At 46.1% G+C, this 21,679-nt stretch overlaps 1 protein-coding gene across 1 annotated transcript in view; it reads left to right on the forward strand.

The window, feature by feature from the left end:
• LOC121459044 (uncharacterized protein KIAA2012 homolog) overlaps nucleotides 1-21,679 on the forward strand; it is a 102,929-nt gene that overhangs the window by 50,235 nt on the left and 31,015 nt on the right. Inside the window, exon 13 of the mRNA XM_041668545.1 lies at nucleotides 9,384-9,463. Coding sequence (XP_041524479.1) covers nucleotides 9,384-9,463 — 80 coding nt within the window. The remainder of the gene's footprint in view (nucleotides 1-9,383; nucleotides 9,464-21,679) is intronic.

The raw sequence follows: 21,679 nt of genomic DNA on the forward strand, positions 1-21,679 counted from the left end.
TAGCTCTGTAGACCAGGCTGGTCTCGAACTCACAGAGATCCGCCTGCCTCTGCCTCCCGAGTGCTGGGATTAAAGGTGTGCGCCACCATCGCCTGGCTTGACCCAGTTTTCAAAGGGAAGCCAGGTTCTTTGCTGTCACCATGAAGAAAGCAGTAAGACCTCCACAACCAGCACTGACCACGCCTTGATGGCCAGCACCAAAAGTTCCTCAAGATGCTCAAGGTTCTCCTGCTTTTCTTCTTCTTCTTCTTCTTCTTCTTCTTCTTCTTCTTCTTCTTCTTCTTCTTCCTTTTCTCCTCCTCTTCCTCCTCCTCCTCCTCTTCTTCCTCCTCCTCCTTCTCTTCTTCCTCTTCCTCTTCTTCCTCTTCTTTTTTTTCCTTTTCTCCTCCTCCTCCTCCTTCTTCTTTTTCTTCTTTTTCCTTTCTCCCGTTCTCTTTCTTTGATAGGGTCTCACTACCTACAAAGCAGGCCTGGAACATCCGATCCTTCTGCCTCAGCTTCCTGAGTGCTGGGATTATAGGCCTGAGCCACCACACCTGGCTGCTTTCTCTCCTTTGGTAAAGGCCTCTTGAGGTTCCTATGAAAGATGGCATCATCACCCCTCTATGGTCACTCTCCAAAGAAGAAAAAGGTCAAAGAGAATTTTTTTTTAAAAAAATGTTTTTCCTCTGAACTTGCTAGAAATTTTATTACTATTGTTTAAAAGGCTCACTGTTTAGTCCAAACTGGTCCCAAGCTCTCAGCAGCTTTCCCATGGGCTGGGATCACAGTATGCACGACCAGACCAGGCTCAGAAATTCCTACAGAGCTAGTTCCAGGACAGGCTCCAAAGCCACAGAGAAACCCTGTCTCGAAAAACCAAAAAAAAAAAAAAAAAAAAAAAAAAAAGAAATTCCTTCTTTGAAGAAAAAGCACACAAAAAGCTAAGGCATACTTAATTTATTAATATAAGTATATTATATAAATATAATATAAATATAAAGCCACCTTGTCACACAACTCACCTTCTTCCTCTGGGACACTCTTGCCACCTCTGCCTTTCCCATTTCCCTTGCTCACTTCCCAGGGCTGTGGACCCAGCACTGTGGCTCCTGTGTAGGGACCTCACCATAGAGGTGAAAAGCAGATTCACCAGCGACTTTGTCTACCACAAGGCAGGGGAGATAAGGCTGTAATCGAGGCCCAAGCAACACCACTCAGGACTGCTCAAGGGGTCACTAACTCTAGCCTAGCAGACTAGGAAGGGCTTTTATGGAGGATTTCCATTTGCCCGGGCCTTGGCGACATTGGTAGAAGAGAGGAGAGAACGGAGAGAAAGATGTGCTGCTGGAGACTTGCATGAACAGAGGTAAAGAGAGGGAGAGAAGCAGAGAGCATGTGGCCCAGTATGAGTGGGCTGAGAACCGGGCCCCAGAGGGTACTGGGGCCTGCAGCAGGCCAGGGCCAGACCAAGGGAGGCCTGTGTGTCAGGCCAGAGTTGAAATGCCCCCCTTTCAGACAACAAGGAATTGCAGGTGGTTGAGGAGGGATATCATGATGCAGCCCAACATGTGTGTGCTGACCTTCATGAGGGGACAGTAGAGAAGAGGGGGATGGCTCCAGCCGCCCCTCATTCAGACTAGCTGATGACAGAAAACTCGGGGGAGATACAGAAAACCCCTCAAGGCAGCTGTTGTGTGCTGGAGTTGAAACCAGGGCAACCAGAGACAAGCCTGTTGGTAGAGTGTCCACAAAATTGACTACAATTACCCTGTTTTTCCTTTCAGTTAAGAAATTACCAATGTGGGGTGGGGGCGCTGTATGTCTGATATATTGTAATTAAGATAAAACAACAAAGGCCCTGGAGCCCGCATGCGCATGGTGCCCCCCCAGCAGCACCCACAGGGTCATGGTTCCCATGACTTCCTCATTTCTAGTCCCGTTCCCACCAGTTTAAGAAAAAGCAGCCATGTGTTTCCTGGAAAGGTGGTATGGCTGGGGGTTTTGCCAGTAGAGAAATGCTTGGGCTTCCTAGCAGTGTGCTTTGGTAGCAATAAAGCGTCTAAGGAAACTTTGGTAGCAATAAAGCGTCTAAGGAAAATCCTGCGAGATTTCCTGGGAGCCAGGAGACAAAGGGAGTGAGCGGGTGCATGATGGAAAGTGTGTGTGTAAAACCCTTCACCCTCCCACCCCCAACTCTCAGGGAGGTTTCGCTTTCAGGACTGTTCTAGCCCCCTTTTCCCTTCCAACCACTGGACCGCTCAATTCTAGGAGGGAAAATTAACATTCATTATGCAATTTATCTCTCTCCTTTTAATCCAGAGTGTCTGTCTCCACAGTCCCTACTCAATAATTAATGTTTGTTCTCATTTTCCATTCTCCAGAGCATCTATTCTTGAACTGGAGGGTCAACAATTAACACTAATTATGGCTTTTTCTCCCTCCACCGTTGGCTCTCTGGATTCCAGGTTGCTTTCTCAGCCTGGGTTCTGGGCGTGCCTGGGACGGCTTGTGTGCGCACAACACACACACACACACACACACACACACACACACACGAGGCTGCACCACTGCAGCTGCGCAGATTCTTACTGCCCATTCTTTGGCAAACTCTAGTATACTTAGTGTCAGTAATAGATTAATGAAGCAAAATGGATTTTAAAAGGGGAAGCACCTGTATTTGGTTGAGTAATTCATCTGGAAGATAGGTCTCATCCAGTTTAAATTTTCTAAGCTGTTCTGTGATTTTTTTTCTTCCTTATTATGCCACCTTTTCTCTTCCTCCCTCTTTCCCTCCCCCTCCCCCCATCTCTTTCTTGGGTCTGTCGTTCTTCTTCTCTTCAGCCATAAACCCATTTTCATTTTGACTAACAAGGACAGCTACAGTAATTCTCACCCCAAGTGACTCTATCAGATTGAGAAATAAATAGGTCTGTCTTTGGGGTCCAGTACTCCTCTTGTCTGTCCTGGTCCCAACTCACTTTGTTTGGGGATGGTGACTGGGGCCTGAGGTGGCATCACACACCTGCAGCTCCCACCACACAAGTCCAACATCAGCTGACCACAGTCTCTGCTCAGTTTCAACACGGTGGCCCTGCAGGCACCATCTCTAAAAAACCTTGGATGAAATCAGCCTTCTCCTCAGTGGCTTTTGAATCCTAGACCAGCACAAGCACACACAGAGTTTCAAAGCTGTTCGACTCAGTGCCAGGCTTAAATCCAGGCGTCCATTGACTTCCTATTTTTTCCTGTTAAAACAGGTAAAGAAACTGGATCTTCTTTTTTTTTTTTTTCAAGTTTTTCACACTCTCAGTTAAAATTCTTTATTGTTGTTCAGTTTGTCAATCTGTCTGTTCTAATCTCCATCACAAAGCGGAAGGGCCCAATGCCTCCGAAAAGTCAGCTTTCTCTTTCAACTCATAAACATGTTACACCATACCTAGAACTCCAGAAATACAGTCTCCCCAAATACACCAGCAAAAAGAAAATAAGATGTACTTAGGATGTCAGAGAAATGGGAAGGTCCTCATAAATTATTTCGGAAAGCCCACTGGTTGGTACTGAGCAGAAATCTTAGTAGAGAAGTTGGCTTTTCCCAAGTAATTGCACCCAGCTGACCCAGGCAGGACCATCTCCAGGGATGTCCCATGACAATAAGGTGGCTGTAGCCCCCTACTGTGGGGCACTGTTCAGTCTGCACAACTACAGATTTAGGAAGCTGTCTGGAAAACCCTCTGTGACTTAGGTCTTAAATGGAGGACTGAGGGCAATTCCTCCTTCCAAGATTCCTTTCATTCCCCCTGCAGAGAGATGCAAACCTTCCTACCTCCCCCTCCACCCACAGGCATGGCTGCCCCTGTTTCAAAACAGGGAGAAGGGCTGATTACAAAGAGGCTGGTCTCCTAAAAAAAAAAAAAAACAGTCTTTGCTGGAGAGGAAACGGTGTGTGGTCTTCTGGTTGCTCATCTGGGGAGGCGGCCATGAACCCCAAGTGGGGGACACGCTGTATTAATGCTGGAACTACAGCAGAGGGCCAGAGATTGCTTTTCCCAGGGATTGCAAAAGTAGAAGAAAAGATACAATCGTGTCCTCATGATGGCAAGATGGGTAGACAGGAAGCACCTGGGAGGAGCAACTTCACCCCTTTGCCAACATTTTCAGTGGGGAGTTTCTGTGTCCCTTTACTGCAGCTCTTAAATAGGAGCCCTGTTCTGAAGATAGTGGTGATGGTGTTGGTGATAACCGTGGTTGTAGGATGGTAACAATTACGGACTTCTGATGTGCCAAGCATTGTGCTGGTTCCCATCGTCTCAAGCTGTGTTTCTTCTGGTTCTTAGAGTAGGAGAGCTTTGCTTGGTCCCCTGATGAGCTCACTGACCATAAAAAAAAGTTCTCACCTTTCCTGGTGCCTGACCCCCCCCCCCCCACACACACACACACATTTATTTTTAAGGAGCTAGACCGATATAACCGAACTCTTATCTTTGGTTGTGAGCCTAACCTTTAAGAGCTGAGCCATCTCTCCAGCCCTCAGCGGTTAAGAGCACTGGCTGCTCTTCCAGAGGTCCTGAGTTCAATTCCCAGCCACCACATGGTGGCTCACAACCATCTACAATGAGATTTGGGGTCCTCTTAAGTAAGAGACCTGGTCAATCATCCTCATCAACTTAGACCATGAAACCCAACATGGACAAGTGCAACAGAACCGCCATATACGGGCTGCCCAGGCGTGCAAAAGATAAAAAAGATGGACATAACACTTCCCTGAGAACGGGTGATGCTTCCTGGAACTGAGCAGCTCACACCTGTTGCTAGAATCATCTACAGAATTGTCATACGTTTTTGTTTTCTGAGTACTTTGTTTTAATGAAAATTTTTTTAGATTAAATCGATAGGATCCTAAAAATAGTAAATCGTTGACGGACTTTGTGAGCATTTAGACACCGGAAAGTCAGTTTCAACTCTTTGAAAATGTCTTCAAAAGCCAGGGACATGTTGAACGACGATAAAAATAAAACAAGTCAGAGACACATTGAACGACAATTTTTTTTTAAGCAGACTATTAAAAAAAAGTCAGGAATAAGCTGTGGATATAGATAGGCTGGTAGAATACTCACCTAGCAATAAATATGAAAGTACAATTTCATATATATATATATGTAATATATATAAAATTCATGGTCTATAATATAATATATGGTATATATATTCATAGCCCTAAAATTGCTGGGATTGGTGATGAAAATAAGAAAAAGTGATCTAACAGTTTAATAATTCTTTTCCAAAAACAAAAAATGAAAAATAGGAAGTATAGTTCTACACAGTACCGTAGCTAGCTCTTCACTTGTAGACTCCCTGACAGACTGAAAAGGCTCCCTCGTTCTACGTCAGTTTTGCCGCATCGTGATACTTGTGAGAGCACAGAGGCCTCAGGAAAGCCTCAGCATGCATCCTGCCCAGAACCTGGGATTGCTGCGGCAGCAGCACCGCGGACACAGGGACGAGGGCCCATGCAGAGGGCAACAACGCTAGATTTTAAGGCTCGCATGGATTTTTAAGAGAAGATAATTTCCCCTAAAATAGAGCTCAGAACATTAGCTTTTTCTTTCGCCACAATAGCTAAAGGCTAGAACTCCGTTAGCCAGTCATCCACAGAGTCCCTCCCGTTCCGTGGCCCTCGGGGAATCTGTGCGCCTGAAGCGTGAGAGATTGCTTCAGGCCTCTTAGCTTCTCCTGCTTTCTTCACACGCTGTGTCCACAGGTTGGTCTCCCCACAACTCTTCACTTGGAAGTCAGTGTAAGCACCAACACTGGAACATGTTCAACAGAAAGAATAGTAAAGGTTGTTTTACAAGACACAAAGAAATTGCTCATTCATTAATTCAGCCAACACCACATGACCGTCTGCTAGCCACAAATACCACGCCAGGCCCAATAACACAGCTGAGAGCCATGCCTTAATGATAGAATGATTGCTGAGTATGAGTTATGAAGTATGGGGGCTGTTGCTTTGGGAAGGAAAGAAAAACACCCACAGCAGAGTTTCTACAGATATGTGTAGGAACTAGCCAAATGGAAAAGAAAGGACTCTAGAGGGAAAGAGACCTCTGGAGAGTTAGGGAACATAGCCGAATGAGAGAGAAGGATGAGCAACTTGTAATGCCTGAACGGCAGGCGCACGGAGAGGAGGGAAAGGCAGAGCGAGAAATGGGCCATCCACAACAACCAAAGACTTGCTCATTTATGAACCTTATGACAAGTCTTCACTGGAGGGTCTCTTAAGTCATTGATATTTATTGCCACAAAATTGAAATTTAAATTCCACAGTGCGGCAGCTTAATTTCCATTTTAGGGTTGGTAAACTGCCATGAACCTCTGGACTTCTCCCTAAAAACAAAAACGATGAACCCTTAGAAGAAGTGTATATTCTCCAAACCAAAAGCTGGACCCTAGAGACTGAGCTAGGCCCAGGAAAGGTATGTAAATAGAAGAACTGATATCCCAAATTGTAAGAAAAATACCGCTCTCACATTTGCAAGGCTTGTCCATATTTAAATCCGGACTGACTCATATTTTCTAGACAGGCTCCTTAGCTGGACCTCCCAGGGGTATGTCTTTCGCCTGGAGGCCTTCTTGGGTCCCTAGCAATGGTTTAATATGACTATCTCACCCTCCTTCTCAGTCAGGAAGATTTAAAAGGAAAATGTGTATCATAAACAAAGCCTTAAATCTCATCCTAAGAATCTGATAATGGCATCCCCAACAGGCCGGCTCGGGGCTTGGTCTCTTTGCATTCAACAAACAGACTTGAGATTTATTATAACACTCCATAGGTCATAAGCATCTTGAGTCACAGCATATAAAATATTTTTAGATATTTTTAAGGAAAGGTCACTGGCACGGCAGTCTCCTTCCTTTTATAGTTAAGTTTACCCTGGGAAGAATTTTTTTTTTAATAATCTGGAATTTGCATTTGCATTTTCCCATTTATGATCAAAACACAAAACCTTGAAGGTACCAGGGCTGATGTGAAAGGGGGGCGGGGGGGGGGGGGAGTCTCTTAATGGTTCCTGTTGGGGCCAGCGAGGCTCTGCACGAAGCTGTGAGGAGGCCACAGCACTTGAGGTCTCTGTGTGGCAGATGTATCGCCTGCCTGACGATGACACGGAAGACTAGGAAGGAAACTCTGTGACAGCACCCCAGTGATCAAAGGGTGCGCTGTTGAGAAATGGTGTGTGGGAAAAAAGCCCTGAACAGATTTCAAGAGGCTCCTGCCAGCACCTCCAACAGCTCCTGCCCCGGTAACCACAGAACATTTGGCTATTTCAGAGCCTGCCGGGCCAGTGTTTACCAAGCCCTGACTTGCAGAAGGAGCCAGGTGGCCCACCTGTCCTGATAAGGCAGCTCCTTGGAGTTAGGTTTCTGTCCCGCCACCAGATGGGTCCCATCAGAGTCCCCCCCCCCCCCCCCCCGCTCCGGAAAACAAGCAGGAGTAAATATAATTGTATTTCACTTTTATTTAAAACAGCAATTTGGGAATTAAACATTGTCAACGCAGATTTAAATAGAAGGAAAAATTAAAGGAGCCGAACTCCATGCTAGAATCAGTATCTCGCTCCGCCTTTCAGGGTTTGAGTGTTTGGTGAAGAATGCCATGATTTGAGGAAGGCAGAAGGGTTGAGGCTAAAATCCCTCTAGGCAGGGTCACCTCTGAATAGCCTGGTTATCTAATGGGAATGCTATCTCCTCGCTAAAAGCCCACGGCTAGATTAATGGGAGCATTCGAAAATCTGATCAGTCTGGTTGGTGGGCCGCCAGGGATGTGTTTTCTGTTATCTCAATAGCGGCAGACCTGTTCATCACAGAAAGGCCCGAGCAGCTTCAGGCGGCCCGGAAGTGCTGAAGTGGTGTGAGGTCTTTGGTTGTGCACACCAGCTCCTGAAACAGGAAGAAGTCCCCACCCTAGGTTGACAGCCAGTGGCCTGGGTCGCACAAGAGGTAGATCTCCCCACGTTGCTCCAGAAGGGAGTTTTACCACCCCCATTGCTTTATCTCCCAGGAATGCAGCTGGAGCCTCAGCTCCTCCTTGACAGCGTGGACCTCAGTAAATTACCAAGGTCTTGACCCAAGAGCTGAGAAGTCCTAAGAGATTTTTCAGTCTCCTATCTAGAGATGTGTTTACATTTCTTGAACTCTGGCTGACTGACTCATTCCCCCGCTGTTGCAAGAACTTCCCTTATGCATTAGGATTTATACATTTCTTTTCTGAAAAGCCCAGGGTTCTTTCCGAGCCACTGTGAAGTGAACCTCATCATGACACAGTTCTGCTGGGTGGCTGTGTCTGGAGGATGGACCCTGGCCAGGCAGCTAGGATGTGGCAAGCACAAGACACAGCTCAGGACACCTAGCCTCTAGCTCCTGGCCGAGCTATTTTAAAGTGGAGGCTTGACCCCACACAAACCTATCCTCTGAACCTCAGTTTCCCCAAACTGATTTAGACTAAAAATGTGTTTTAAGTTTATGCAGAAGTCATCCTCAAACAAATCAGGAAGAAGTAAAAAAAAAAAAAAAACTGAGGAACCACAGAAAAAGATGAGCCTATAAAAAATAAATACTGGCTAGGTGGTGGTGGCTCACGTCTTTAATCCTAGAACTCAGTAGTCAGAGGCAGGCAGATCTCTGAGTTTGAGGCCAGCCTGGCTTACAGAGCAGTCAGAGTTACACAGAGAAACCCGGTCTCAAAAAAGAAAGAAAGAAAGAAAGAAAGAGAGAGAGAGAGAGAGAGAGAAAGGAAGGAAGGAAGGAAGGAGAAGGAAGGAAGGAAGGAAGGAAGGAAGAAGGAAAGGAAGGGAAGGGAGAGGAGAGGAGAGGAGAGGAGAGGAGAGGAGAGGAGAGGAGTGACACTTTACTGTGGAGAGTGCCATCACGCCCACAGCCACACTGACTTTTGTCTCCCTTTGCTGCACTGCCTCACTCCACACTGAGAAGCAGGGAAATCTCGGCTCTCTTCCTGGAATCTTTCAGAGCCTTTTCCCACTTCAGTAAAGTGTGATCATACAAAATTTATATTCAACAGCATCAGCAGTTTTTTTACATCAATATTTCCTTTTAAATTTTAGCTTTTATCTGAATTCCAAGAGCACAAAAACATCTACTTTTTCTTTTTTTAAAATACCAATCCAAAGAAGAAAATCCAACTTTGAATATAAAGCTTAGCCCCCCCTCAATTAGGTGTTTAGACGTGTCTGCAGAGACTGTGGGGTATAGGTAATGCCGTAGGTGTGTGCTTATAATCTTAAATGCACATGAGCTAAGCGTGTATGGCTATCATACGGTTCGTACGAAAGTTCATGAGACCTAGATCTGACACCTTGACCTCCCTTTCTCTCTGACTCTCCCCTTAGCAAACACCAAATCCAGAGCCAATCTTCATCGAACTCCTTATGAAACCTCCTCACCTCTGACTCAAGCAACAGAGAAGCAGGTACAGTATTAACTCTGAGTGAGCGCAACCCAGGGAGTTGAGACTTGTCCGGGGTTCTTGTCCTGACTTGCTATGTGACCCTAAATGAGACTCTTATCTCTCCGGGCCTCATTTGTCTCATCAGTAAAATGAGCAAGTAAGGTGTTACGTCACTGGGTTCCTTGACTCTCAAGCTTGGGTTCTATTGTGTGGTCCTTTGTGGGTGTGAAGAAGCAAAGCAGACTCTTCCCAGACTTCTGCGAAGTTAGAAGGGGAACAAGAACACAGCAACAAGCAGAAGGGCGACATTTTCCTTCCAAGTGGGCAGAGAACAGCGATCACGTCTGCTGTTATTCGTTGTTTTTAAAGCATCAAGGCTAGGAGCTGGGGAGAAGGCTCCCTTGGTAAAGCACCTGCCGTGCAGTCATGAGGGTCTGAGTTCAGATCCCCAGGCCTTACATAAAAAGCCCTGGCACCCTGGCAGGCACAGTGGCTATATCTGTAATCCCAGCACTGTGGGAGGTGAGGAGACAGGCAGGAGCTTCCCCTGGAGCTCCCTGGGAAGCCAGCCTAGCTGAATGGATGGGACTGTTTCAACAAGTTACATGGAGGATAAAGGAAGACAGCAAATGCCAAGCCCTGAAGTAAAGCACAATTAGACCATCTCTCTGCTACTGAGGAAGCCCAGAAATAACGTGCGTGTGTGTGCGCGCGTGTGTGTGCGTGTGTGTGCATGCGTTTGTGTGCATGTGTCTTGCGTGTGTGCACGTGTGCATGTGTGTGTTGCGTGTGTGCGCGCGTATGTGTGCGTGCGTATGTGCGCGTGTGCGTGTGTATGTGTGTGTGCATGTATGTGTGCGTATGTGTATGCCTCCATTGAAGACACTCTTCATAGGGAATATGAAGACCTTAAGTAATAACAATAGCAATAATAGAAAGCTGTAACTAAGAAAACACAATATATTTTGATAATCCCTCAGCTCCAAAGGCCATACAATTCCCACCACTACTCCCAGCGCGGTCCAAACTCATGCGGCCTAGGGCTGTTCTGGAGGAGGCCAATAGTGCCTGCAAAGAGTGGCCCAGCCGTGTCCAATTAACAACTGAACTAAATTACAAACCTTGCAGTCAGGCTGAACATAGATTTTGGGTCTTTAAGCTCCAACTCTGGTTCCTCTTGCAAGGCCTTGGCAAGTTCACAAACTGAGACTGTACTGTGCCTACTTTTCCCTTCTGAGCTCCTTGGCTTGTTGGCATGACCGTGGCCTTCTTTCCTTAAAAAGACGCCCGGGAAGGAGAAGCCATATGAAGAAAAGTCTAGGGAGCCCCACCAGCCCCCAAGCCAAGAAAAAAAGTCCTCTCACCCCTCCCCCCCCCCTTACTTCTTGAGGCTAGCGGCCATTTATTAGGTTAATCACTGCCTCGGATTTTAACTACTTCCTCAGCCTACTCCACATAAGTGACTAATTTCATGTTTACTATAAAGCATCTGGGAAGGATTTAGAAACAAATTTCTACCCAGCAGACTTCAGTGTCCTACCTTGACGGGCCAAGGGCCCAAGCAAGTCGTGGCTTCCCTGCCTCTGCTAGGGCCTTTTCTTGCAACTGAAGCACAAAGTCGGCTCGCAGCAGCAGCCGCAGGAGCAGCCGCAGCAGCAGCAGCAGCAGCAAAAATCAAGCCCTTCTTTCTTTTCCATTAATCCCTCCCTGACTCATCTCCTCCCTCCATCGTCAGGGTCTGGCCATATCATAAGATCTCCCACACAAAATACTTTAAAAAAAAAAAAAGTCATAGTGCTGGCTGAGCATCCCCAAAGGTGGGACCTTTGGGATACAGCCGCCCCAAGCCACAGGCCTAGACTGGGGAGTGTGAAGGAGAGAAAGCCTGGCGTCGCTGGCCAAGTGCACCAATGTCCCCGGGGTCTGAGGGCTGCCTCGGGCGCCCCCTCCCGGCAGCATTGAAAACCTCCGCTCTAAGTCTTCAGCAGCTGCCTCGCCAGGGCCAGAGCAGAAAGGGTGGGGAGACCCCAGGAAGAGGTGCCGAGAAATCCCTACCACACCCAGCCCGAGGTTCAGGGCCTCAGTGCCAAGTGCATCCGTCAAATCAGTGCCGCAGCTGCCATCAGCAGCTTCCGTGGAGTTAGAGGAGGGGGTTAAGTCAGAGAAATGGGGGGGGGGGGGAGCTACAAGGGTAGTGTGGAGATGAAAAAAGCAATGAAAAAAAAAAGAGAGAGAAAAAAGAGACAAGCGGACGTGTTTCAACTCCAAGCTCCCATTTCCCCTTTCAAATGAACGGCCTCCCCACTGAGCGCAGAATCAAGTATTTATGAAGGCATTTTTTGCATATTAATAGCTGCGTAGGGAGGAAGCCCGCCATCTCTGAAGTCCTAAGGTATGGTGCATGCCCTTTTTTAAATACAGGTCTTTCCAGCTCCTCGCAGAATTTGGTTTTCTCCTTCAGATTTATTTCCCCTCACGCCTTGTGGCTCCTCCTGGGGCCCTACAACTAACTGATTAAGAGAAATTAGTTCCTGGGTTGTCTCGAGAGACCCGGTCCTGCTCTTCCCTCCGTGGGTCGCTGACATCAATCACCAGAGCTTTTCCTCTTCCCCGGGGGCCTCTGTGGAGAGGCTTCAAGGTTGAGTGAGGTGTCCGGCACCTGAAAAGAATGTTAAAATCCTAAATGAAAGTTCCAGAAGGAGAATTTAATACATCCATGTAGTAAAAGGAGAAACTAAAATTAAAAAGAAAAAAATTTCAATCACTTCATTAACTTGGATAGATAGTACTTGTCTCTCCTCGGTGAGGCAAAGGACTCAGACAGCCAAGATCATCCTGGACTTAGGTCGAGGCAGGCAGGGATACATGATCTTCCTAGAATCTTTGATTTAATCCTGGGCAATCCTGAGGCTGGAGCAGGCCCTGGGGAGGAGGAGCCAGCCTGGGCATTGCTCAGCACCCCTGACTTCCACTCACCAGATACATTGTTGTGATAGCTAAAATGTTTCCACAGGTTGCTGAACATTCCCTGGGGAGCAACTAAACCCAGATTTTCCTCTTTGTCTCTTTTTTATTCCTTTCTCTTTTCTTTTCTTTTTTCTTTCTTTTTTTTTTTTTTGGTGTTGTTATTTGTTGGGTTTTGTTGTTGTTGCTGTTGGTGGTGGTGGTGGTTTTTTTGTTTTGTTTTGTTTTGTTTTTTTGAGACAAAGTCTTACTATGTACCTTAGGCTGGCCATTCTCCTGCCTCACTGAGATTATGGGTACCACGCCTGTTTTAGTTGGGGTTTCTGTTGCTGTGAAGAGACACCATGACCACACAACTCTTATAAAGGAAAACGTTTAATTGGAGCTCACTTACAGTTCAGAGGTTTAGTCCATTATCATCATGGTGAGATATGAAGGCAGGCATGGAGACATCGTGCTGGAGAAGCAGCTGAGAATCCTAAATCTTGCAGCTAACAGGAAGTGGTCTGTGAAACTGGGAGTAAGTAGCCTGAGCATAGAAAACCTCAAAGCCTACCTACAAAGTATCGCACTTCCTCCAACAAGAAAGACCACACTTCCTAATAGTGCCAATCCCTTTAGGGTCCATTTTCTTTTAAAACATCATACCCACTTTGACTGAATGTTTTGAAAGTGCAAATTAAAATCCTAAGTCAGTCATGATTGCATCTATGGTTGTTGCTTTTTCTGTTTTGTTCTCAGGCATCCATAAGAGAAAGATTTGAAAACAGTACACACAACAAAGCTAGCTAGAAATTAGGGTGCGTTAGGTTCAAACCTTACTTCATTCTCCTGGGGTTATTGTTTTCCTTTTTCATTCTTTCTTTCTATTATAAAGGAAAGGAATATTGTTTTTCTTTTGCATTCGTTCTATTATAAAGGAAAGGAAGATTATAAAGAGTTTGTTCATGTTCGAGATGGACATGGTGACATGCTTTTGTAACCTCGGGCTTCCTGAAGGCTGAAACAGGAGGATTTACTACTTCAGACCCAGACTGAGCACCTTGTCTGGAAAAGAAAACAAAAACAAAAACCCAAGGGAAAAAAAAGAAGTAAATAAGTTTTTTCCTGTTTTTTGTTTATTGAGAGGATCTTACTATGCAGGCCACCAGGCTGGCCTCCCACTCACAAACATCCACCTGCCCCTGCCTCCAAAGTCCTGGGATTGGAGGCATGTACCACTGTCCTTAGCTAAATAAGTAGTTTTTAAAGTACACATTATATCTAGCAGTAGCTAAAATGACCCGGGAGTCACAATGCCCAGCAAGCTAAAAAGCACCCTAGTTTTTTGTTGTTTTTCAAGAAAGGGTTTCTCTGTGTAGCCCTGGCTGTCCTGGGACTCGCTCTGTAGACCAGGCTGGCCTTGAACCCAGAGATCCTCCTGCCTCTGCCTCCTACGTGCTGAGGTTAAAGACATGTGCCACCACCACCGAGCTTGCAACATCATTTCTTAAAATCCTCCTTTAGCAAATTTAACATTAATCAGACTTGTATTTGGTTGTTGAATAGGGCCCATCAAATTTACCTTTAAAGGACCTCAACTCTTTTTTTTGTTTGTTTTTTGAGCTGTTGTTGTTGTTGTTGTTGTTTGGTTTTTGAAGACAGGGTTTCTCTGTGTAACAGCCCTGGCTGCTCTAGAACTCGCTTTGTAGACCAGGATGGCCTCTAGCTCATTGAGATCCACCTGCCTCTGCCTCCCGAGTGCTGCGATTAATGGTGTGCACCCCTGCCTGGCTAGACCTCAACTCTTTTTCAACATTTTATCTAAGACTCAGAGTCAGTGAGTTTGTCTCTTATTCTCAAGCTTGCTTCTCAAGTATGAACTTCTCTTGTCCACTCAGTCCTGACTCTGTCACTGGGACATGAGGGGCTCCCAGCTCTCGTTTGCAGAACTGTGAGGCCAGAGAGGTCGCCAGTAGAGAATCAAACAACAAACTCTAACCTGAGATTTCCCAAGAATAACCACACCCCTTTGTTAATAGAGCAGCCAGGCTTAGTGATGCATGCCTTTCATCCCAGCACTAGTGAGGCAAAAGGAGGTGGTTCTTTGTGAGTTCAAGGCCAGTCTGGTCTACGCAGTGACAGTCAGAGCTATGTTGAGAGAGCCTGCCTCCAGAAAAAAAGACAACAAAAATAAATAAAATGAAGCAAGCCTCACCTGTCTTATCCTTTGTTCAAACAAACTCCAGCCTAGAAAGAAAGGGCAAACATGCTTTATAACATACTATTTCTTGGGCATTTTGGTTTGGGGTTTTGCTGTGGTCGCTTTGGAGATCAGAACTTTGGCAATTTCCTAAAAGTTATATCAAACTGGAACGACGTCCCTTTTCATTACGTTCTTTCTATTTTCACCTATCCTAACAAGTTTAGGTTTTGGTGAGCTTACTGTAGCATAAATTCATATTTAATCTTACAGTAGCGAGTAACTCCACTGATGCAATAAATCAGATCAGACCAAATTAATAAATCCAGGTTTAATCTAAGCAAAATATTCCCAGATGATCCCAAGAAAGAGGAGAAGACACGAGGGAAAACCACGAAGGGATCTATGGGCCAGACCTTAAATACCCTTCAAAGGTAGAGCCTCTGCAAGGTGGGCTTTCTTCGGACAGGGACTGGAGACGGCAGCTCCAGGGAAGATCCCCAACATTACTGTCTTAAGTTTATCATTTTGGGGTTTCAAAAGGTGGCCTGTCATTCTGACTATGACAGGGTTTGGGTCGAATAAGCCTGTGTATAGCCCTCACCTGTTTCACAAGGGATGTTTGAAGCTTCTATCAGCCTTTCTCCTTCTGGACAATAAACCCATAGATGCACCTGTAGATACACTGTGTTGTACAATGTAGACAGATTTTTCTTTGGGCCACCAGCTCACAAAAAAAAAATAATAATTCAGAGGCTTATTAATTATGAAGCTTGACCTATAGTTTAAACTTGTCCACTAGCTCTTATAACTTAAATTACTGAATTTATATTAATCTGTTTTGTCTCTTGGCTTTTTACCTCTCTTCCCTCTCTACCTCCTGTTTCCTCTTTTTGTCCTCTGGCATCTCCTGCCTAGATTCATCTCCTCTCCTTCTCTCTCTTTCTCCCTGGAAGTCCCGCCTAGCCTCTCCTGCCTAGCTATTGGACATTCAGCTCCTTATTAAACCAATCAGAAGGTGCCTTGACAAAGACACATCTTCACAGTGTACAAAAAGATTATTTCCACTACAATACAAAGGGTTTTTTTTTGTTTTGTTTTTTGTTTTTGTTTTTTTTTTTTTTTTTTTCGAGACAGGGTTTCTCTGTGGCTTTGGAGCCTGTCCTGGAACTAGCTCTTGTAGACCAGGCTGGTCTTGAACTCACAGAGATCCACCTGCCTCTGCCTCCGGAGTGCTGGGATTAAAGGCGTGAGCCACCACCACCTGGCCTACAATACAAAGGTTTAAAGGTAACCTTTTTCACCCGTCCAGCTAAGCCATACCATACCTTGTTTTCCATTTAACTTTTTAGCTAAGCTTCCAAACTTTAAAGCCAGATTTTTTTTTCTTTTGTCACCTAATTCATCTTAGTATTCTGGTGTCTAACATGAAAGAAAGCCACCGGAAGAAGTTGACAAACAAAATACCTCATTGGCATGGAAAATTCTGTGTCACAGAAAACTCACAGTCCATAGAAATACATGATTCATGGGAAAAGCCCACAGTCCTTGGAGGATGATACTGAGGTGGTCATGTTTTACCACCACGGTACGGATAACGAAGTTAAGTCGGCATTCTCCCTCACCTCCTGCAGGCTTCAGCGCCGCTGAATGCTGGTGGCCCTTTGGACTTGTTTTTCTGCTCTCTGGAAAAGCTCTAGTCATGTGCTCATTTGGAGATGTCGCTTGGCACTCTCCTTAGAGATCCTTGTAAGGGTGTGAGGTGAGTTCCAGCATCGATGCCAACAATCAACCTTCTTTATTCCCTCTTAGAGACAACTGTTCTGTGCCCCCTTTCCTGCAAATTTGCGCCCCTTTCCCCTCTCTCTGCCCTCCCCACCTCCTCCTCTCATTTTTATAAATATCTCCCTGGTGGTGAAACTAGATTCAAAGAATTTCTGAAGACCTAGAGCAAACTTCCTTTCTGGCCCAAATCTGTCCATTCCCAAACTCCCTAGACAATTCAAGAACGAGTTCCTAGAAGGGTTTATTTTTTATTACAAAACTAAAGTTTTATATGTCGGATTTATGTGACTATCATTATTCCAATAAGTCTGCATGTACTGATGTCTTGGTTGCTGGTGACACACAACACCTGTCTAGTTAAGATCTCCTTCTGTTTTCTTTTTATCGTGGACAATTTCAAACGCATATAAAAGTAAAGGGAACAATACAGCAAATCCCCACAAATATGAACAATTTTCTCCCCACTATCTTTAGAGAGTCTTTCTGAATAGTAGGTAATAGCAGCTGGTGGTTTGGGTGTTTTATACAAAGGACTTGGGAATATCATTCCCAGCCTTTATAACAGCTCAGTTGCGTGTATAGTTATGGCCTCCATTTTACGCATGAGAATGTCAGGACCACCAGGGCCACCGTCACCCATGACCTGCACCTCCAACGAGGCCTAGCTGAAGATTGGGGATCCCATAAAAGCACATTTAGCTCCCATCTTCTTGCTTCCTGGCTCTGTGGCTTGAGGCAGGTTACTTAACTGGAGACTCAGTCTCCTCCTGTGTAAGGGAGAGCATTTCCCCCATGGCATCCTGGCAAGAAGTAAGGGAAGCAGCTTGCACAAGGGGCTTGCACAATGCCAGACACAGGAGGCGGCTCAGTGAAGAATCCCTACAGCTCTCTTATTCTCGCTGTTATCAGACAGGACCTGGAGCTTATGTGGGGAGGAGGGAAGCAGAGAATTGGGGGGCTTGGAACACAGTGGGCTCCCCACTCCACAGCTAATGGTGCTAGGGAAAACTTAGAGGGTTAGGGGACAAAAAGGCCCAGGGGAGGAGAGGAGGCAGGGGAGAAAAGAGGACATTTTTGATTTTCTTCTTCCAACCCTCTCCTGTCCCAGCATCACTGGGGCTAGTTCAACTTCACAGTCTTTCTAAATTATGGGGTTGACAAGCTTTTATGGCCCAATCTAGGAATCTAAGCACCACGACCAACTTGTTTCTCTAGTGACAGATTTAAAATGACCCTTTTATAGAGGAATCAAGTTGAGGTTCCCTGGCTGTTGATTGTCAGACTGGAAAAGTCACACCAACAAAACAGAGTCGGGGGTGGAAGCCCTAATTAGGAAGAAATTTGGGGGAGGAGCTGTTTCCACCCCTCACCCCCCATCTTCCCATCTCCTGTCCAAGGCAGGTGTATCACCCAAGCCCAGAGGAGGTTCCATCTTAAGCCCAGCTCTACACCCCCTCACGGAAAACACTGGGCTCCAACCTCCCTAGGGGTTGAGCAGATTTCTCTTTTGGCTCAAAAGTTTTCTCCTCCAGCTCCAGCTAAGCTAGATAAACAGCAATTGTGTTGTGTCAACAAAGCACTTAATTAAATTGAGGACAATATCAATTAGAATTCCTGGATAAGATTTATTTCCAGATAATAGGAGCCCTGGAGCAAAAGTGCCCTGTGTTTTCGTGACTCAAAACTCTCCTTGAGAACAATGAAGTGAGCACTTTTTTGTAGGTAGAGAAACTGAGGCCCAGAAAGCTCGGTGACTCAGCAGAAATCTCCAAACTAGCCCTCACCCAGAGGAGGACCAGAATTGCTGGATTTCTTTTCTGAGAACAGGACTTGGGGGCTAACGGGCTAATTTGATAAACACTGAGGAGAATGCCAACAACTTTTATGAACCTGAGATAGGAAAAAGTAGATGAAGGACTTGAGGTATAGCTCCGTTGGCAGAGCTCTTGCTTGCCTGGAGGCCTGGGTTCCATCCTTACCACTGCAGGACCCGATGTGGTGGCACCCACCTGTAATTCTGGATCAGGAAACAGAGGATCGGTTCAAGTTCATCCTCAGCTGTGAAGGGTATTCAAAGACAGCCTGAGATACAGGAGACCCCATCTCAAAAACAAAAGGAGGGGAGGGAGACCAACATTTTCAATGGGAGGAGAACAAGGAAACCCCTTGATGCCTAAAAGTCAAACTGTCTCCACCATGCCCACTGCTCCTAAAAAGACCCGCTCAGCACATGTAGCCCACACTTCCCGGCAAACGTAAAAGGCGGTGGCACCTCAGGTGCCAGAGTTGGATGAAACCACGGAACCAGTGAGGAAGCCGAGCACATTGGCGGTGGGTGGAAACATGATGTAGGATGCAGGCCCTTTGTCCCCTAGGAGGCTGAGTAAGAGCTTCCAGGTCAGCTATTCTCAACCTGTGGGTCCTGACCCCTTTGGGGAATTAAGCGACCTTTTCACAGGGGTCAACTAAGGCGACTGGGAAACAGAGTTGCTTACATTTATACATTGTTTACGATAGATACATTGTTACGATTCATAACAGTAGCAAATTTACAGTTATAAAATAGCAACGAAAATAACGTTATGGTTGGGGATCGCCACCACATGAGGAACTGGGTCAAAGAGTTGCATGCAACATTAGGAATGTTGAGAACCACTGTTCCTGGTCCTTTGTGGCTCTCTGTGCACTAGAATGCACCTTCTCTGCCAGGCAGGGGAGACCTGAACACATAAAAGGTCTGAGCTCAAGGATGGCTGGGTAGGAGACAGGTAGTGTCTGCAGTGACTCCGGCCCTCAGAGAGCACCTTTTGGAGAAGCCAGGTCACCAGGAGCCCCCAGAGTTCCATGTGCAACCCAACCCCACCCCTGTTCCCAATCCTACTGCATTTTAGTGCCCTAGGCAGCCAAAGGAAGAAATAACTACATGGCAAAACTCGGAACTTGTGAAGCTCCCTTCCAGAAGTTTCCATTTTCAGGATTTGGTTGTGGGGAGAGGGAGTTCAAATCCCAGCCCTCCTTCTCCTCTATACCTAGAGACTAAGTTTCTCATATCTCCCTTCCCCACCAGGGTTCAAAGCTCCCAAGAGTAGAGGAGTAAGGCCAAGGAGGGGGTCTGGTGCTCAAGACTCTTCCTTTAGTTTGCTCACAGGAGGGGACAAATGCCCTGTGTGCACAGAGGTTTGATGTAACAGCTTCAAGGACTTCACAGGGGTTTCAACAAAGGCATCTCCAGGGCTCTGCTCCCTCCTCCCGAGCATTAAGATAATGGTGGGGTGTGTTCAAATCTTAGCTACCCAGGCCCTCTCTCCCTCCTCCTGTTTCCTTCCCCACAGCTCAGCTTGCCCACAGGTTCCCAGAGACTTTTGGCAGCTGGGTCTCAGGCAGAGGGAAGGTGTGAGCTGCGTGGGAGGTGAGGCGGTTAGACGGCCAGAGTGTTGCAGCCTACTTAATGAGGGACAGGAGCTCCTGTTGGAGCCATTAAGCGGCAGCTACAAAGGTGGGGAGCCCCAATTAGAAAGGAGTGGGAGACATCAGGAGGAGGCCCCGCGGGACACCTACGGGACAGATCCTTGTCTTGGATGACTCTGCGGGACTCCTGGGTGGAGATGTAGGCGTTCGGGTTCGGAGTCTCATTTTAAAGCGAGCTATCCCAAGGTCTCTCTGTGGAGGAGCGCGTGAGGTTTTAAAAAATCTCAAGGGAGGAGGGGAAATGACTAGGGGCCCGTTCTCCTTGAGTCTATGGTTCAGATGTTACAATCCAAGAGTACGAAAGGAAATGATAAGCCATTTACTTAATTTTAACAGGCATCCCCTTTCAGTCTGGCTCATGTATGTTCCTACGGGTTTCAGTATGCAGCCAATCGCTCCCTTCTGTTGATGGCTCAACTGAAATCGCATTATGTTTACAGCAAGATAATAACCCCGGATTTTCCGTGACTCGCTCCAACAGAGCATAAGATTAGCTCTTGAATTCATTAACAGCCCTCTCCTTTTAAATGTCAGATAACTGTTTAAATGCCAAGCACTTTGCGTAATGCCTTCTGTGCAATTCAAATCAGCTTTATCACGTTAACTCACTCATCTTTAGTGTTTCGTTTACTGAAGAGAAAGGCTTCCAGGTGGTTTTAGCAGAACCTAAAAATAGTAAAATATTTAGAGTAGACATAGGGAACGGGGCTGGACGAATTTCGATTTTTCTCTGAAATAGGTCACCTTTCCATCCCTTTTAAACCATGTCCACCAAACTGTGCACGTGATAAAACAGCTTCAGGCCTCTGCTTCCTTCCAGCCTGCACCCTTACCCCCTTTCCCTGCCTTCCAGTTAGCCCTGGGTTTTCTTCTCCTTCTTGTCCTTTAAAAGACCTTGACCTTGGGTTACTCTTTTGGCTGCTGTCTCAGTTCTCAACACACCCCAGAGCTGCGTGGGTCAGTTTTGATTGCTCCACCCTGCAGACACAAAGAGGAGCTCGCAAGGTCAGGATGGGGCCTAGAAATCAAGAACTCTACTTTCCTTTTCTTCTTTTTTTTAAAATATATTTTTTAAATATATATATGTGTGTGTGTGTGTGTGTGTGTGTGTGTGTGTGTGTTCTGTCTGCATGTATGCCTGCAGGCCAGAAGAAGGCACCAGATCTCATTATAGATGGTTGTTAGCTACCATGTGGCTGCTGGGAATTGAACTCAGGACCTCTGGAAGAGCAGTCAGTGCTCTTACCCTCTGAGCCATCTCTCCAGCCCTCTACTTTCCTTGAGTTGGACCTCCAAAATCACCAGACCACAGAGATACCTACAGAGGCTCCCCCCTGACTGCCCCGAGGCATATCGCCAACCGTCCGCATCAGTTCCCAGTCTACCACTATTACCACGTCTTCATAGATGAGTCACCATTGAAAATCACCCGCTGACCCATGCTAGCTTGTCTGGCACACGGTAGCCACAATAAATACCTGTTTAATGAACAGACAAACCACCCAAGCACAGGCCCTGCTTTTCTGCTTCTAACTCTCTGACATCTTTTTCTTCTTACCTCTTTACCTGTTTGAACATCTTGGCTCCCGTCTCCCGGTCTCTCTTTTGCTCTCATCCATTTGTAGAACTGCTTGACCACCATCATCATCATCATCAATAATAATAGTGATGATGATGATGATGACGATGATGATGATAATCAGTACTTCTCTTAAAGCATTTCATCAAGCTACAACTGATAGCTCCTAAATGAAAGGGAGATGAGCAGAATGGCCAAGAGAATTGTTAAGAGGAAAAGACAAGTCCAGGGGTATAGATTTCAACAAGTCAAATTGAAC

This window comes from Microtus oregoni, unplaced genomic scaffold (assembly GCF_018167655.1).
Source record: "Microtus oregoni isolate MIOR12 unplaced genomic scaffold, Mior012 000018F_ref0000195, whole genome shotgun sequence".
NCBI lineage: Eukaryota > Metazoa > Chordata > Mammalia > Rodentia > Cricetidae > Microtus > Microtus oregoni.